Source organism: Gavialis gangeticus, unplaced genomic scaffold (genome assembly GCF_001723915.1).
Source record: "Gavialis gangeticus isolate Ggan-Ray unplaced genomic scaffold, GavGan_comp1, whole genome shotgun sequence".
Classification (NCBI taxonomy): Eukaryota; Metazoa; Chordata; order Crocodylia; family Gavialidae; genus Gavialis; species Gavialis gangeticus.
The window spans coordinates 75,889,167-75,905,875 of NW_017729024.1; the positions used below are offsets into that span (position 1 = coordinate 75,889,167).

The following is a 16,709-nucleotide window of genomic DNA, read 5'->3' on the forward strand; positions in this document are numbered from 1 at the left end:
GTGTAGAGGGTACACAAGGGTGTATGTGCACCCCTGAGAGTGCTGGTGCACCCCCTGGCAGGCCACATTACCCATTTAGGCAATGGGTGGGGAGGGGCAGGTAGGAGCACTGGTGCCCCCCCCATGAGTGCCAGCCAGGGAGTTGGAGCACCTGGATGAAGCGCCATGGCCACTTCCGGGAGCAGCGCAGCCGCCTCCCGGTCAGTGCAATTGGCCACGGAGGGACCCCCCCCAGTCAAGATTGGCCACAGGGGGGACTCCCCACTCTGGTTGCTGACTGGTCACTGGGGGAGCACATGCCCCTCTGACTAAAGTGGCACCAGTCATCCATGCTATTTATTCTCATACCACATGCAATTTTCCCCCAAAACCAGTACCCCCCACCCACACACACACACCAAAAGTGTACTAAGCAGGGAAGCTGATTTTCTGCCTAGAGTAAAACCACCCTGCTTTGATTCCTGCTTCACAGTGATATTAGAAGAAAGGTAGAAAGCCAAAATGAAAAATCACAGCATCCATTTTATGGTCACATAAAAGAAACCAAACAGCTTAAAGTGTAAAAGAGTTTTGTTACCTGAGTTGTGCCCTTAGACACGAAAGCTGACAGGGCATGACTGAGGTTATGGAAGAAATATTATGCACAGTCAGATACCCTGAAGTGGACCTGAAACCCCAGGAGGAACTTCCCAGAGGGGATGATACACTCATCAACGTAGCAATGTCTAAGCTTGCCTACACATGCAAACTAGGGGTGCCTGTACACACCACGGGTTTTAATCCTCATTAAATTAAATAGGTTTATAACATTTAAACTTGTTTATTTTGGAGTGTCGCATCTGTGTTTACACGCACTAAGTTTTCAAATGAATAAAGCCTGGGAGTCACAGCTGTGTTTAGACATACTAGGTTTTCAGACTAATTAAGTTGGGTCCCTGGCCAGCACCACAGGAGAGCAGGATGTTCCAGTGCCGTGCCCTCCCCCCACCCCATGCTTGTGCTCTTCCACACAGCTGTGGAAGCAGGGAGCCAGCAAACCACACAAGAAAAAAAAAGTGGAAGCTATTCAAAAGTGAAAGCAATTCAAAGGGGTGAACCAGAAAAAAGTAGCAGCACCATCTGGTGGACAAAGAGGCTTATTACACATCTTTCAGTGCCTTTGTGCTTGCATGCAATGAATCCATGGACACAGCAAGCCAAACTAAACTACGTCAAAGGAGTTTTAGTTTAATGCGCAAGAAAGACTTTGAAAGCGTTGGGATACCCTGCTCATGCAAACAGACATGCAGTTGAAAGGGCAAAAATTGTGGCGTGTACATGAGCCCTAGAAGAACAAAAACAAACATGATCAAATGGGGATACTCTAATGACAAATGCATGCAAGTGCAGTAAAGTGCAGACCATAGAGTACCTGTTCACTTGCCAACTCTTTAGTGTAACCTATATAAAGGAGGATCTCACTGCAACAACAGAAAGACCCATTACTTGTGCATAATTCTTGAAAAACAACTAGTTTATAACAAGGGCACAAGAAGAAGAAAAAGTGCAGCAGTTATGGCATTACTATTCAGGCAGTTGAGGGAGTCGGTTCACTTAATGGCTCATTGTTCTTCAGTCCACAGTTTAACAATTGTCTCTCCTTTAAATGGACTTGATGTTCCACTAACCAACATAACCTTTCTTCAGTCAGTTTTGGTGTCCGTTAGCTGCTCCTGATCTCCCTCCTCCTTTTTTCACAGCCCTGGAACTGTTTTTAGCTTGTTTCAGAATCATAGCTCCACCAATGAAGATCAGTCTTCAGCAGCAGCTAAGAGCTTCAGCTTTTGGTTAAGCAAGACAGGGAGGGTGAGTCAACTGAAGATTAGACTCTGCTCCTTCTTATGCAGCAATAACTCCATAAAATCCTTTTCTCTTCATTTGGCTTTTCAAAAACCAGGGTGCATCTCTTACTTGGGGCCAATACAGTATGTTGATAAAAGAAGGTAGTAAGCTTGCAAACCAGGTCAAGGAGGATGTTCCAGAAAAGGGACATCATTGAAATAAATGCAAAGATGGTTGGGAGAGAAGCAGACACTAGCACTGAAGAGGTCAAGAAAGCATGCCAGTAGCCTTACTTAAATACAATGGTCAAAGATTATACCTAGCAGGTCTACCAAACATGAGGAGGTGACCAGCCTATTTTGCAGGCAGATCCCAGGGCTGGCAGCCATTTTTGTGGGCTGAACACAGCGGGGAGCTGCCATGCCTCTGGCTGAGGGGCTCAGAGATCCCACCCCTTGCTGCTGATTGGTTGCAAGAGCTGTCTGTCATATTGCCCTGCCCCTCGCTGCTGATTGGTGGAGAGGTGTGGGGCTACACAACAAGCAGCCCTCTCAGCCAATCAGCAGTGATTGGCAGGGGCAGCAGCTATCTTGCTGGCAGCCCCCTTTCTTCCTCTCCCCCTCCCCCCACCCAGCAGGCTGCATGGCCAGGCCGCAGCAGCCATGAGGACTGCTGGCTCCCTCTCAGAGCAGTAAGTTTTGGGGTGGGGGGAATTTTGCAGCAAGCCCACCCAATTTTGCATTTTCCATGAAAAATGTGAGAGAGCAATTTCAGTAAGTCATTTATAATACCCCTCAAGTCTCACTCAACCCTACCAGTCCTGAACATGCATAATAGCATATAAATATTTTTACACTGGAGTCCCTGTGCTAGCAGCAACACTTGATTCAGTCATTTCATCCACAGAAAAGCTTCTCTTGAAGAATATCTTGTTCCTTGAGCTTTAATGCATCTCTTTCATGTCTAATATAGTGTGCAAAACTGTTGGCTTTCAAAAATAATAAAACTGATACTGAAAATTTACCGTTATATATTTCTTATAGAAACATATTCTTTACTTCTGTCATTGCTGTCTTATTAATCATTCCCTGACCTAATGCATTTTCCCACAATATGGCAAAAGATACATCTAGTTGGTAGCATCCTGCACAGAACACTTACTGATTAAATGGGAGTTCAGTTTATGCCTGATTACAGCATAATGTAAACAATAGGCAGTGGGATGCATTACTGTCACTCATTTCTGTGTGTTTGCTTTCTCTCTGAAATACTGTTGAATGTCTCTCATCTGTAAATGGGAAGACAGAAGCCCAACTGCTATTCACATTAATTGAGTTTTGCAATTGACTTCATAGAAACAGGATTGTAACCAGGTTCAAAGATGTATGAATTATGCATTGTTACAAAGTTATGAATCTGTCTTCAGGAAAGGGTTCAAGTAAATTAATTAGTACATCCTAGCAGAAAAATTGACCTCTTTAACCCTAAACTTAAATTTGGACTTTGGTGTCCAAGGAAGTAACTACATCTCTGGGTCTTTTTTTGTCCCCTTCGTTTTCCACTGGTTTCTCAGGAAAGTTTTCTAATGTATTTGTTTAGGCAGAGGCAAACAGTGCTCTTTGGGATGGGCCCACAAGATGAAACAAAAAACTCCAATTAAAGAGAATACCTACATGTAGTTTTGCTTTGGCCCATTCCAAAACTAGGAGCCAGACGCAAAGTTCAAAAACATGTCCAGATCAAATCCCCTGACATACTCAGTTCTGGTTCTTGGCAAAGCATCAGCTTATACATACATACTATACACATAGAGGTTATGTTATAAAACTATTATTCAGGTTGGAAAGTCAAGCATTCAAGTCATGCTAGAACGTCAAGCATTCAAGTCAAGCATTCAAGTTATGCAAGAAATGATAGAATTCAAGTTTCTTGTGTAATCTTAACTTCTTGTGTATAAGCATCATGCTACAGAGTTTAATTACATAATCACATGGCACGTCTATATGAGATGCTACGTTGCCGTAGCAATAGGCTATGGCGATGTAGCATCAGTGAGTACAAACCGTGACGCCACCATAGCAACATGCTTCCTCACTATAGCGCATCACTATGGTAATATAGGAGCTAAAAATAACTGCACTGCCCGCACAGCACAGTAGCAGCTGTTACTGCTCCATCACATAGTGTGTAGTAACAACAGCATAGTAACATGACAGCGTAGTAACAACAATGCCATAGGAACACATGTAGACATAACCACATATCACTTTTCCACAGGACCTGTACCTCATTTGAAATGGACAGTGCTCACTTAGACCCAGATTCTGTCCCACCTATTATGGCTAGGACATTCAAAAAGCCTGAGCCTGAATTGATTCAATATTTGCAGGTTAGCTTAACCCACAAAGCTTGAACTGATCTGGAGGTGAATAGACATTCCCTTTTGATTCCAGAAATGCAGGAACATGCCTGCACTGGCTCAGGCTAGAAGCCAGGAGGCACTAAAGCAGCCCTCCCTTCCCTTCTACAATGCTGATCTGAGGGGGGCATGGCCAGGCCCTGGCAGGATGCTTTAATTAGGGAGGGATTCCATCCGTTCCCCCCCCCGCCCGACAAGCAAGGGAGCCAGCAGAGAGTTGATAACAGAGCATTGAGTTACACAGCAGGAAGTTACACAGGAAATTGTTAGCATTTATCACCATATTAAACAGAACAAAGCCTTTCTCATTAGTTCCAGCTTTTCTTAAGCAACTTTTTCCAAGGAAGTGACATTACCAGCTACCTGTTGATTAGCTCCAAAGAGCCCTAAACCAACACTGTTCTGTCTGCCTTGTCCCATCTCCCAAAGCACAGACCATTACCAGCATGTGGTATGCTAGCTAATGCTGAGAGGTATCTGTGTAAGGCAGAGGGGAGGAGTAAATCCCTGCTTGAGCAGGGAATGGTGAGGGAGAGAGTGGAGAGCTTGAGGAAGCCAGGCAGACCCTGCTGTATGTGCAGTTTCTGCTGGAGCTGCAGCCAGGGAGCAGAGGGGAGGGGCCAACCCAGCCCAGAGACCATGCCAGGATGCTGGGGGGACTGATTTAACTTAAACCAGGAAGGGGTCTGGGACAGACATTGCATAAAACTGGTTTAATCTCAAACCGGTTTCAGCTATTTTTAAACTGGTTTATATGCTCTGAACATCTGTTCTGTTACAGGTTTAAACCAGTTTCTGATCACTTAAACTGGTTTATATGTAATGTCTGTCCCTAGCCTATGTGTCTAAATGGATTTAAGCACCTAAGTACTGGAAGTCCAAGAATGCATCTGCTTTTGTAACATGCTGTCATGTTACCCTTAAGACTGAGTCACAAAAATGTAGCAAGGAGGAGGAGAAAACACCCACCTTCTCTTTTAACTGCTTCTCAGGGACTCAAGCAGAGTGCAATAGAATTGCATGAAGACACCTAAATCCACTTCCATGTCCATTAGGTAGCCCTTAATAAGCAACTCTTCAGTATTTTGTTTTCTCCTCCTTTGTGTGTTCGCAGGCCTCCTTATTTCATACTATTCTAATTGTTCCATGAAGTTAGAATTAATAATTTCTTCCTGGGGTTTTCTGAGGTGCCCAGTACTATGGCATCTAAATGTTTCATAATCATTAATGAAGTTAATTTCAGCAGCAGCATGGGGAGGTGAGGGCTTGGCATTGAACATTGCAGCTAACACAGCTGAAGTTTGACACAGTTATAAGCAAATAAAAAAGAGGTTTTATGATGGGAAGGGTCAAGTAACTTTGATAAGAGGCAGAGCTATTATACTTTCCCTCCTCCCAATAAATACACAATAACAACATAAACAAAAATTGAAAAAGCCAAAATAGGGTGGGGGTTAATTATTTTCATTAATTTTAAATAACTGTTTTCATATGCAAAGGAGAAGAGACAAGATGAGAACTGGGAAAAGATCACATTGAAAGATGTTACTAGGAACCTGAAATCACTTAGACTGTCTGATAAATCTCTCTCTCTCGCTCTCTCTCCTCCCAACACACTTAGACTTTGTGGATTTGAACCATTCTACGATGAAAGGGGTGACCAGTACATGTTCAAGAGAATTCTGAACTGCGAATATGATTTCGTGTCTCCCTGGTGGGATGATGTGTCCCTAAATGCCAAGGATTTGGTAAGTATAAGACTACTGAGTGTAAGTTTTTTTTCAAATATAGATTTATTTGTTATCTCTCTTCAAAGAAAAATGGTATTTGGGTGAGTTTTTTTCAAGTGTATCTGTCTCAGAATTAGTCCTGAATATGTTATTTGGCTGTAAGTCAAGAATGATAAATTAAAATACAATAACCGCTATAGAATTCAATAGTTTGATTTTCAGAGATGCTAATCACTGATTGCACCCACTGGTATCAGTTAGAGCCATGGAAGTTCAGCATTTCTGTCAACTAAACCACTGATTTTCAAGCAATTGCTGCAGCATATTGAGAAGTGCCTGACCTTGGTTGTAGATAAAAGTTTTGGAAGGTACTTTTCTTTCTATTACTTTTTCCTTCATGTTGCATCAGCCTCAAAAGGGATATTAAACCCAGCTCTGCAGTTCATTCATTTTTTCTAGAATGAACTATTTTTAAAACAATAAAATGAAATAAAGACACCATCTGTTGTTGACCACAATATTCTGTCCATTTAAGAGCTTTGTATAATTAATTCTTAGCTGATGAGGACAGAGGCAGTGCCATTAGGCAAGACCATTAGTACAAAGCTAGGGCTAAAGTGCTATCTGCACTATATCCTTTTATTACTGGGTAAAGTAAATTGGATCCAAGAGATACTGATCTGCAGAGATGAACATGCCCAAGTTCTATTTTTATTCAATGTTACTTGCACAATTCAGTTATTTCATTAAAATTAGAGTAACAAATGTTCAGTTCTATACCACTTATACAAACTGTGCCATAAAATGCTACTTTAATTAATGTTTGTAAAGTGCTTTAGGAAGCCTCAAATGAAAGGCCCTGTGGAAGTTCAGAATATTTTTTGTTGGTGTATTAGATTTAGGGCATTTCTGAGCTCTAGAGAATGTTATTTACAGTCCCTAGTAGGCAACAAGCAGTTTAATAATATTCCACAGTCAAGCTACATGTTCTTTGCATGCATACAGCATTTGTACAAACTGACCCAAAACAGCTCCCGGTATTGGGGCTCAGACTGAACTTCTAGGCTGCTTGCAGATGTTAAAAACAAAAAAAAAGCTGCACTTTATTTTAAACTTGACTCGCTTCTGTGCCGAGCCCAGCACTTGCCCAGAAGAGGCAATACCTTAGTTGGACCCGGCACACCCAATGTCTGTATAGAGATTGGGCACTTTTGTGTGTATGCAGGTTGTAGCCATAGTGGTCTAGAGGCAAAAGAAACCAGAACTCATGGTGGAGTTATATGTTATTAGACCAGCTAGATTTTTGCAAAGAATTTTTTTTGCAAAAATCTAGTTGGTCTAATAAAAAAAATCCCCTCTACCAAAAGTTCTGGCCCTTTACTGGGGCTTTTGGGGTGCTTTTATGTAATAGCTGATTGAATCAGCTTTAGCTAAAAGCACCCAAAGGCCCTGCTGAAGCGCCCGAACTATAGACACTGCAGAGCCAGATCAAACTAACACACACTTCTTCCATTAAACCGCAGTTTGTTTGGTTATTTTAACAACCGCAAGCAGCCTTAAAAGCAAGATGTAGGGATCCTGAATCAGTCTGTGGATTTGAATTTATTACCTCTGCTATAGGGAGTGATGAGGGACTGTATTGGCCACTTTGAAATGTGGGGAAGCTTAATGGTGAGGCAACACTGGAGTGTTCTAATTAGACTATTAGGGTGCCTGTAGACATGCGGGACGCTTGCTCCAATGCACTGTAATTACAGCACATTGGAGCAGACTCAATTAATTGAGTCTACTGGAGTGTGCTAATTCACACAGTCTGGCAACCTTGGTGTTCTGTGTACCCATCATCCCTGCATTTCAAAATGGTAGTAGGGGCGCTTTAACTAGAGCTTTTTGAATAAGCTTTAGTTAAAGCACCCCCACCACTATTTTGAAGCACAGGACGCTGAATACATGAGACACTGCAGGCTCTTTAATTAGAGTGGCTCCCAAGAGCCCCCTGAGCATGCCTCCACAGCTACTGTCTACCCTAATTGCAGAGCCTGTTTAGCCAGGGGAATTGTAGAACCACGAGCTATGGTCCTCCTCCACTCTCCTACCTCCAGTCTGTCTTTAACAATACCTCACCTCCCTACTGTGGATGGAGGCCTGTGAAACACAGCTTCACAGCCTACACCCGTGCTGGGCACTCTGCCTTCTTTGCTGCATCTATAGCAACAGTTTTCTGGAAATTTGTCACTATTGTACTAACAAAGGTACACATTCACAAGTTGCATTATAATAGTGGAAGCACTAGTATAGGCAGGGTTTTGTGACACAGAATTTATGCCTGGGTGGAATAGGGGTACGTGATGCACTGTTGTCACAGGTTGGAGGCTAGATGTGTGGTGCACTACAAACCTGGGTTGCAAGAGCGTGTATAGCACAGTAGATAATGTTGTGTCTAGAAGAATGCATAATGGCCCAGCTTCACTAGGAAGGGTGGAGAAGTAGTTAGGACACACTTTTGGGAGCAGAAAATATGGGCTGAAGAGGGCCTAGATACTCACAACCTAAATCACGACCTAAACCACTAGGCTATTATACAAAAGGTTACTGTCTCCTATGTCAGCTGTATATTTGTGTGAAAGTGATCCTGGGTGCTGCATTGTATACTGAAGTTAGTGCTGTTGGAGTAGATTAGGCTTGCTTCAAACATGCGTAGTGGATCAGGCCTGTCAGGGGACTGAGGTGAAGTTTAGGCACAGCTCTGTCATGTATCTGAATCACAACAGAGTTTAAGTGCAGTTTACGGGGAGTTTTTAAGTCTCTAAAGCAAGTGAAAATCCCCTCCCAACTCCCCCTTCCGGCTCAGAGGCACATCCCCTCTGCTCCCCATCCCGCACCTGCTGCAGCTGCTTTTTCCACTGTTGGGGGTTGGGGAAGCTCAAAGCCAACTGGGCTGAGTGTGAGCTGGGCTCAGCTTGGGAGGGGACAGTGGCAACAGGTCAGGTGCAGAGTAGTTCCCCCTATTCCCCCCAGTCATGACACCAGGTAGGGAAACCCTCATCCATCCCAGATGCCACTGTCCCCATCCCCAGCTGAGCCCAGCCCCAGTGCAACAGGCAGGAATGGCTCTGGTGTTTCCCTGCACCTAGGTCAGGGGAAGGGTAGGCTGGGCAGGGAAGGGGTGAGGAGGAGGTGTGCCTTTGAGCAGAAAATGGAAGCAGAGGGCAGGATTTCTGCCTAACTTAGGGACTTTAAAAAGTCCCTAGAGGCTCCCATGGATCACTCCAATTCAAAAGGGGAGTGAAGTTGCACCACTGCCCCACTCTAGATCTGCCCCTGATGCTGGAGGACAGTGGCCCTCCCATGTTTTAGCTCCAGTAGGTGACTGGTTCAGGCACTTACCCAGGAAGCTGGAGACCAAGGTCCTAGCACCACCTCCTCCCCAGACCAGAGAGTCAGACTGTCTCTGACTTCCCAGCACAGTGTTTTAACCATCACACCACAGATTGTATATTATCCAGTCCTGTCTTCAGAGCTCCTTTTGAAGCTGTCCCTCTGGGCTGCCAAGAGAGGAAGATACATGGGTCCAGGGGGAAGATCCCAAGCTACAGGGTGCAAGGCTCATTGAGATGGCTGTTGCTCTGGAAGGAAGCAGGCTCTCAGCTCTAGCCTGGACCCTTGCTCACAGTGGGGCAGAAACTTGCCCACTGCTTTCCATCCCTTTTATCCAGTATCTGTTAAATGTGAGGGGCAGCAGGTTAGCTTTAAAGGGGGCACTGGAGAAGTGACCTGTGGCATGGTGGTTAGAATTGCTGGGCTGAAAAGTCAGAGAGATCCACATTCCAATTCCCTTGGAGTAAAGGGAGGGCCCAGAACCTAGGTATTCTGCTTCCCCTCCTTACCATTTTCTGGATTTATGCTCAGCTATCTGCCTGGCTAATGTGTAGTCTACTGAGTATCTTCAGTCTATATGCACAGTGTGTCCACAGGGAAGAGGGAGGTCCAACAGCAGCTAGGTACATGGCTAGAAAGTTGCCATGTAGGCATGAGAAGGAGAAAAGAATTCTGTCTCATGTGCAGAAACCTGTCTTGTGGCACCTAGGGAATTTTGCGAGCCAAAATTAATTTAGGCACTTAATAAGCTACTTGGCTGCTGGAGCTGGGTTGCTTTTGTGACTTAGGCCCTTAAATTTTGCACTAGTCCTGCTTAAGGTTCCTGGTTTGCCAATCTGAACTGGGCCCCTACTTATTTTCAAAACTATTAGTAACTTACCTCCCTATTAGGTACCTTTGGATTATATGAGATTTTAAAAATATTATGATTAGCAGAAGTACAGCTAAAAGCAGTAGTAATGCTACAGATGTAGATATCTTTCTTCACTCTTAAATTTTTTCTATGGTATCCTTGTTTGCCAAGACATTCCCTTAAACCAAGAGTTATAACTGAATATAGAGTATTGTTTGTTTCCCTAAGGAGTCCTTCAGTATAGAACTTTAGGGCATGAACAAACATCAAATCCAGCACGTTAAAAAGGAGCTACCCATCTGCCCATTCTTACCCCATAGTAAGTGGAAGCTAAAACAGTAGTTTAAGTGAAAAGCTCTCTCAGTTTCACTCTCAGTGAAAGTGGGCTAAGCAACCACAGTTTAGCTACACTCCTCTTAGGGTAAGAGCATCACATAGACTGTTGCCATGGAGCAACTGATGCATGGTAAGACCCCAACCATCTTTTGAGTTACTGGAATGTACTCATTTGTCCATAGCTGCATAAAATCAAGAACAAACTCCATAATGTAAGTCTTGCTAAATATTGCAGGGTACAAATGTTACATTCTTTTTTCCTTTTCTTCTCTCCTGGTGTAGGTTAAGAAGTTGATTGTTTTAGACCCCAAGAAACGCCTCACTACGCTTCAAGCTTTGCAGCACCCTTGGGTCACAGGAAAGGCAGCAAATTTTGCACATATGGACAATGCACAAAAGAAACTTCAAGAATTCAATGCACGGCGTAAACTTAAGGTAAGTCTCTGTATTTTAGTGTCTGGGCTTATCTGTACCACATCTGCAGAACTCCTGAGTGTACCAAAAAAGTACACTCCATCTGCCCACTCTCATGCCCACTCCACAAGCACCAGACCCAAAAATGAGGCAGTGAAGCCACTCTGATGGCGCCCCCATTGCCATTTCCATGCACACTGGAGACTGATATCTGGAGAGCGGTACTGAGGTGCCCTCAGAAATACCAGAGAAGTGATATAAAAATGTGCAGTGGTAACTTTAAAAACATTCTGTGATATTGACAGTCCAGGGAAGCCTTACAAATGATTGTAAAGATTGTCCCAATTGGGGGGAAAAAACGATTCCCCTGTCCTTTATTATGATGGCTGATGAACAAGAGAAAGGTAAAGATGATCTGTTCAGTCTCCACAACTGGATGAATAAAAATGTGCAGCTGTAGAGAAAAAACACAGCTGCTTAGAAGAGGAATGGATTTTCTAGAAAATATTTCCTTTCTCTGCATTTAGTACTTCCTGCTACATCTCTAAGGTGTTGACTAGAAGAGCTCCAGTCAGAATAGGTGGTTTACTGATTTTTCTCATGGATTTGTACATCTAAAACCTGGTGGATACTTAAACTAAGTACATAAGATTTTACATCATTAGCTTTGTATATTTTGGGGCTGTATGATGCCTTTAAATGGCCTACAGTTCGCATGGATATCAATGAGAATGCAAGGCATGAACGGAGAACGTTCTATGTTAGGGCCTAATGTCAAAATTAAGTGCCTAAATTGCACATGCTAAATATACACATTCAGGTCCAAAATATGTAGTTTCAGATCTTGACAGTTAACTAGGCCTGCATCTGGGCAACTGCATTTCCTCTCCATTGTTTTCATTAAAATTATAAGCATTGTGTACCAGTATACAAAGTGCAGAGATGCAATCCTATGGAATTGAATCAGACCCACACTCAACTTTTTATTTCTTTGCTGATATGCTGAACACAGGGCATGAGTGGGAAGAGTTTCAAAGGCACAGATGACAAATAGGCCTCTGGCTTACATAAGCATGAAATTCACCCCCTAGATAATAATCAGTATCAGCAGTGTCTGCTTTGGAAAATATATCCTGGGGTGCTTGGGCACAAGTCTTATGATCAACACCTGTTGTGGAGTCACAGCAGAGCCATCTTTATCATCATGGGCCATCACAATAACAATGGAACAGCCTCTGGGCTGGGAGCAATACAATCCATTACAACAACAAAAAATATGAACAGTAAATTACCCTAAAATGTTCATTTTGACAAATTTTTCAATGTTATTGGGAAACTGACAAAGGTTCTCCAGATAGCAAAAGAAGGTCTGTTGCAAAGTGTATACAAAGATCTTGGGAAGTTCCAGACATAATTATAGATATTCTTTGCCTGTTTAGAACTGACTTAGATGTGTCCATTATTATTATTCTCTTCAATAGAAGAGATTTCCATAGCCTTAAGCTGGAGTTACAAAATTAACTGTGCTGCATCGGCTACTGCAGGGGTGGCCAACCTGCAGCACGTGTGCCACTTGTGGCAGACAGCCCCTGTGTGTGGTATGCAGCAGATGGTGAAGAGATCAGAAAGCAGAGGAAAGGGAAAGGGATTGGAATGATATTCACAGAGGGCACTGGCTTAATTTGTGGCATGCCTGCCAAAAAAGTTGTCCCCCACTGAGCTGCTGAGGTCAGCAATAAAAGTAATTAATAAAATTGTATCTGTTTTGCACGTGTCAGTTTGGGTTCTCTTTGTAGTCTCGCAGCATTGATTCTCTTTTGGGGCCTCTAATGGGACACGTTTGTAAAAAACTAAAACCTTATTTTATTTAGAACATGTCTTCATCCATTTTATATTCCTGTGTGGCTATCTAAACACTTGTAAGTTTATTTATTTATTGATTTAACATCAAGAACAGGATTATTAAATCATTAACAGCACAAAAATGATTTCCTCTTCATAAAATGCAAAACTATGTACTGATTTACTAAGGGCATATACATTAATATGCATAGCTACAATTATACCTGTAAAAATAAATATAAACTCACAGGTACCTTTGGAATAATACAAAGCCAAGATGACACTATTTTCTTGTATTCAGAGTTGTAGCTTTATTAAATAGTTCTAAATCTGTAAATTCTAAAATTAAGATTGATATTAGTTGCAGCATAATAGGGTGGGATTCTTTCTTGTATACATCTATACATACAGCAGAAAGCAAAAGGCATTGCATTTAGATATATATCATTTTACCAGGTGCCACATTCCATTCTTAGTCCTTCTCACAAAGCCACCCTCCATACTGATCTTTTCTGTGAATGCTTCCTTCTTCACTCCATCTAGGGGTTCCTGTTTCCAAGGTCCTACACACCTCTCCCAACCTACATACTTTAAAACCTGATCCAAGTAAGAACTCAGGCACCTAGATGCAACTTAGGTGGAATTTAAACATCTAAATCCAAGTCATCAATCAATGCACAAAACCCTGCTTAACTGCTTTATATGCCTCAGAGGCCGTGGGAACCTCAGGTTTCATCAGAAAACTTATGCAGACATCTAAATTTCTGCTATTATGCATGCCTGGGACCTCCACCATCTTGGCTGAGCTGAGCATCTCAGCACCTGTCTGTACACCTATATCTGTTTGCAGTTCTTGATTAGGCATCTACATGCCCAAGTTCCCTGAGAGCCCTGATCTGGCAAGTCTGCCCTGAGCACACCTAAAACACCCTGATGGCCTTGAGTTCGGCACAAAGCACAACATCCAGAACCACTTCATTTCAGAAACAGAGTGGATGGGTGTTGCCAGTGCTTGCATGTGGTATCTTGGTCTACTGTGGAGAAAGAAATGCAAGATATATGGATCAGAGAGAGATCAAGCAAGAGGAAGCATGACTGTAGCCCAGTAGGGGGATTCTGCCCTGAGAGATGGGAACCCTGGGTCCCCATATCTATTCCCAACACTACTCATGTATTTTCTCTGGCATAGGGACTGAAACCCAAGACTCTCCCCTCCCATGGGACAGCCCTTATCTCTGGGCTACAGAGTGATGCTTTTCAAAGTATTGATTAATAGCTGCTTCTCCCTCCCACCCTATGACTCTTGTATTTTTGGCTTTGCAATATATCAGCTTCTTCAGTCGGCAAAGTGTTCCCAGCCAAACTATTCTATAGCCTGGTGATTACAGCACTCTGCTGGATGGAGAAGTGGATGTAAATTATGCCAGGCAAGCAGGGGGAGCTACTAGAACCCCATTCTCCCACGAGTCTGGGTGAGTGCATGAACAACCAGGCTCTTATATAAATGGTGGCCACCAGCATCACCACTAGTACAAGTTTCCCTTGATTTTTGCGGGTTCTTTATATGCGAATTCACTCTTATGTGATAAGCATATTTAGACACGTAATTTGTTATATGAGAGATAAATTCACCCGTATGCGATCAGCATACCACCTGCCCAAGAAGGGAAGTCTGTGAGAGGAGGGGACAGGGCTGTGGCCCCACTCACCCCAGCCCAAGCTGCAGCGGCCCCAGGAGTAACTGGTGCAAGTTGCCTGCAGCCGCTAGGCTGCACCATGCTCCGCCTGTTCCCTGCGCCTTGGCTCACCCAAGCTCCTGGGTTGCGCTGTGCTGTGGCGTAGGCAGCTGGTGTCAGCTGCTCCCAGGGCTGCTCCAGCATGGGCTGGGGTGAATGCAGACAAGCAGAGCCCCAGGCAGTGTGGGGCGCAGCACTCACCCCAGCCCCGGCTGCAGTGGCCCTGGGAGCAGCTGACACCAGCTGCCTGCACCAGGGCATGGTATAGCCCAGGAGCAGAGGTGAGTGGGGGCAGGCGGAGCCCAGCAGCTGCAGGCAGCTGGTGCCGGCTGTTCCTGGGGCCACTGCATGTGGGGCTGGGGTAAATGTTGCTCTGTTCCCTCTGCTTTGCTGCCTTGTGCAGCCCTGGGAGCGGCACCTCTCCTCCCACCCCTTCCCTAGTCCCAGCCTCACTCCCTCCCTCCCCACCATGGGAACCTATCCCTATTTATTACCTTGTAAAGTCGGTCTGCTTTATGCAAATTCAATTTTTGCACCATTCTCCAGGATTGCATGTATAGCATAAATCAAGGGAAACCTGTACCACCATTCCCTCTTTCTCTTCTGCCTGTGTCTTAAAAGAAAAGAGTGGGTGAGTGCCCTTTACTCAAAATAACAACTTAGCTAATTTAGTCCAAGAAGCTGTTTCAAACTGGGATTCACAGTCTCTCATAGGTGTCTTAATGCTGGAGGTAGGACCCTGGATCTGAGAAAGAAAGAGGATTTGAGAGATATCCTTCTCTTCAGCATTTTCCACTGACTAGCTTTGGTGTTTTCCCACTCAGCATGTGTGAATGTGAATCTCATTTCTAGTTTCTCCCTGTTCATTATATAGGGAACTTAAGCACCCCATTCAGGTTTGTGAATTCCAATCCTTAAACACTTCTGTGAATCTGCTCTTTTATTGTCTTGACCCCATCCCTCCGGCTCCCCCAGTAATGCCAGCCTTTATGGCCTGATAGTCCTCTTTTCAATGAGCAACTTTAGCTCTCTTCAACTAGTCATCAAGACTTCTGTCCTCATCCACATTCCTCCTTCACTCCCATTTTTAAAGGAGCACCTACCAAAAATTAGCCAGCTACTTATGAATAGGAAGAGGGGTAGTTGGAAATGGATCCTATATATATCATTTTTAGACATACATGCATCTAAGTATGCTTGTTTTCTCTTCCATATATGTCTTTGCTTTCTAAGCATATAAACTTTTCTGGGCATAGACCAAGATACATTTCCTAATTGCTGTAGATTAGCACTGTAAAAATTTGCACCAGATAAGGATCTTTCACTGAGTCTTTCTAAAAGTCTGCATAGCCACTAGCACATTTTGGATATTACCGTATTAGATATCAGTCCTTATGATAAGTGTTGCTTTAATCTGTGCATAAGTTACAATATAATCAGTGTCATTTACTCTCTCACAGGATGGAACAATTTTTTTTATCAGTTCATTTTAATAGAGATGTTGATAAGTATATTTTATTTTCAAACTCAGAATTAGTATAGCTAAACATGTTTCTACCAAGGATAGTCCAGGTTTGAACTTCAGAAATAGTGGGCACATCTACATGTGCTATTAATATGCTTTAAGTTTACTGCACAGTAAAATGCGTTGCTTTCCCCAGGAGTATATCTACATATGTGCCCATCAGGCTACTCCAGCCCTGCTCTTCCCCTATACAACAGCTAGGGGGAGGTCCAGGTTTCCCAAGTGCCAGCCACAGACTGGCAAGGGGTACTGGGTTAGGACTAGGCTCCCAGGGGCTGGAGGGAAGGGAGGGAGCTGTGCTGCCTCCGAAGCAGCTGGCAGCCTCCCAGCCTCACACCCCAATCAACAGCTCAGGGCAGGGGCTGGGAAGCAGCAGCTGCCTGGAATAGGGGACATTTCCCCCACCCCCTGCTTCCTGGTCAGCTGTCTACACATGCACTACTGTGCAGTAGCTACTGCGCAGTAAATCTACTACCTGTATCTACAGGTAGCAGTCAACCGCACAATTGACTAATTTACTACACAGTAAATGCTGCACACATGTAGACGGTGATGCTTTATTGCACAGTCTCATGTAGATGCACCCAGTGACTCTTTCAGATCTCATTAAATTATTTTGAATACTACTTATTTTTGTAGCTATCGAAATTTAATA

General features: G+C 43.7%; 1 protein-coding gene across 1 annotated transcript in view; it reads left to right on the top strand.

Moving 5' to 3' along the window:
- Positions 1-16,709, top strand: part of CAMK4 (calcium/calmodulin dependent protein kinase IV) — a 259,172-nt gene that overhangs the window by 234,564 nt on the left and 7,899 nt on the right. The window contains exons 9-10 of the mRNA XM_019518220.1: positions 5,862-5,988; positions 10,820-10,972. Of these exons, the coding sequence (XP_019373765.1) occupies positions 5,862-5,988; positions 10,820-10,972 (280 nt within the window). The remainder of the gene's footprint in view (positions 1-5,861; positions 5,989-10,819; positions 10,973-16,709) is intronic.